Source organism: Suillus subalutaceus (genome assembly GCF_016647625.1).
Source record: "Suillus subalutaceus strain FC151 chromosome Unknown DFJ58scaffold_204, whole genome shotgun sequence".
In the NCBI taxonomy this organism is placed as follows: domain Eukaryota; kingdom Fungi; phylum Basidiomycota; class Agaricomycetes; order Boletales; family Suillaceae; genus Suillus; species Suillus subalutaceus.
The window spans coordinates 3,990-5,557 of record NW_024540453.1 but is presented as its reverse complement, the minus strand read 5'-3'; the positions used below and the strand labels follow the sequence as shown (position 1 = coordinate 5,557).

The 1,568-nt window shown below is 48.5% G+C and overlaps 1 protein-coding gene across 1 annotated transcript; it reads right to left on the bottom strand.

Annotated features, from left to right (window-relative positions):
* Window positions 1-291: 291 nt before the first annotated feature.
* Window positions 292-986, bottom strand: DFJ58DRAFT_189852 (uncharacterized protein). Its single transcript, XM_041379128.1, has 3 exons — window positions 821-986; window positions 386-764; window positions 292-337 (listed from the first exon to the last, which is right to left on the bottom strand). Exons 1-2 carry the CDS (start codon window positions 880-882, stop codon window positions 506-508), a joined length of 321 nt encoding a protein of 106 aa, XP_041236799.1. The 5' UTR covers window positions 883-986; the 3' UTR covers window positions 292-337; window positions 386-505.
* Between the last annotated feature and the right edge of the window lie 582 nt (window positions 987-1,568).

The window sequence follows — 1,568 nt, the reverse complement described above, 5'->3', positions numbered from 1 at the left end:
CTCTCGCGATTTGTTCCCTTCACAACTCAAATGCTGGGTAGATGCAGCGCTCAGGTCTGCCACCGGCATCATGTACATCTTCCTCGTCCTTACGGGTCTACGTTGAGTCTTGCTTTCGAGGTTCATAGCACATTCTGACGCATTTCGTCGACGAACCTCTGTTCTTCAGATCTAATTTGCAGAAAACGTCTCTCGTCGTCGTCGTTCTCTAGATCTTAAAGGTCGAACTCTCGTGGCGTCCTTATGCACGCCATGTTGAGAGACACGGCGAAGGAAATAGGTTTTGGTATGCTGCAGCATTAACTGACGAAATAACTAGGTACAAAGGTGAGTATTCCTACAGTAGGTTAGTACGAATATTGCAGCTGGGGATGAATTGACGTACCCTCAGTCTCAAATGAGAACGAGCCTGAGTGTCTGCATGTCAAGTGTATCAGGAATGTCCGGAATACTATATACGGTTAGTGAGAATAAATGAACGAGTGTTGAGTTGCAGTCTACGACCTCAATATTCAACATTAATGGCCATCGATGCTTGGAAAGGTGCACAACAAATCAAAAGTACGAGACGAGCCAACAATGTGAGGAGTCGTGACTGCACGGTTGCTGTACGTGGTGTGGTAGCATGAGGGCTTCTGGTTGGAGCAGATTGTGTTGTGGACGTCGAAGTAGCGGTGCGTTGAGATTGCGATGACGATCCCTGGCCATGCGCTTGGCTATTCTGCTGCTGCTTTTGTTTTAGGCCGCGGAGCAACAAACTAGGACTACAGCGGAATTATTGAACCACGGTGAATGGAAACACGGGCGAGAAAAGATATGCCTTTCTGTCCTGTACTGCAGCAACTTCGACAGTGCGAGAACCGCGACGAGAGAAGATCTCATACCTCGGGGTTTGTTGGAGTTGGATTACTTCACGAGAGCGACGAAAGAGCGACAGAATGCGGGCGAGGAACACGTGTGGACTCCCAATATAGGGTGCGAAAATGTGGTGGGAGGAAGAGTGATGGACAGCGGGCGACATGGAGGACTGAGAGCAAGATGTAAGAACAAGAACTGATTCAAAAAGACGCTGACGACGCACATGGATGTCACCTCGTGCCCCATCGAAAAACCTTGCAGGTATTCGGGTAGGAATAGGAATAGCATTACTCTAGAGTGACGGCCTTGAAATGGTTGAGAACATTAAGAAACACGTCACGTACGTTCGTTGGCGACTTTGCAGTTGCCACCTGCGAGTGAGATATTAGCGTAGATTTTACTGAAGAGCGGTGAGATTTACACTAGGAAGTAGAAGGTCTTGGAGGCCAGCTTTCCTGAGGAAAGCCTGAATGTCCCATGCGTGGACAATTTTGTCGACCCCAGCTACGACTAGTACTTTTCCATCAGTTGAAAGGGCCGCACATTCCACACTATATTCGTGCTGGAGGGGAGATCCAACTGGGAGGTTTGTGTCGAGGTTCCATAGATGCGCTGTTTTATCATATGATGCACTTGCAAGCAGGCGGTCGTTCTGAGACAAGGAGATGGCGTTGATAAGGTCTGTATGACCTTGGAGAATGGCGATCTGT

Excerpts from the sequence above, each read along its gene's own strand:
- DFJ58DRAFT_189852 (XM_041379128.1), bottom strand. The coding sequence starts at position 882 with ATGAGATCTTCTCTCGTCGCGGTTCTCGCACTGTCGAAGTTGCTGCAG. Across the intron at positions 765-820 it reads CTGCAGTACAGGACAGAAAG|TCCTAGTTTGTTGCTCCGCG; the intron begins GCATATCTTTTC and ends ATTCCGCTGTAG.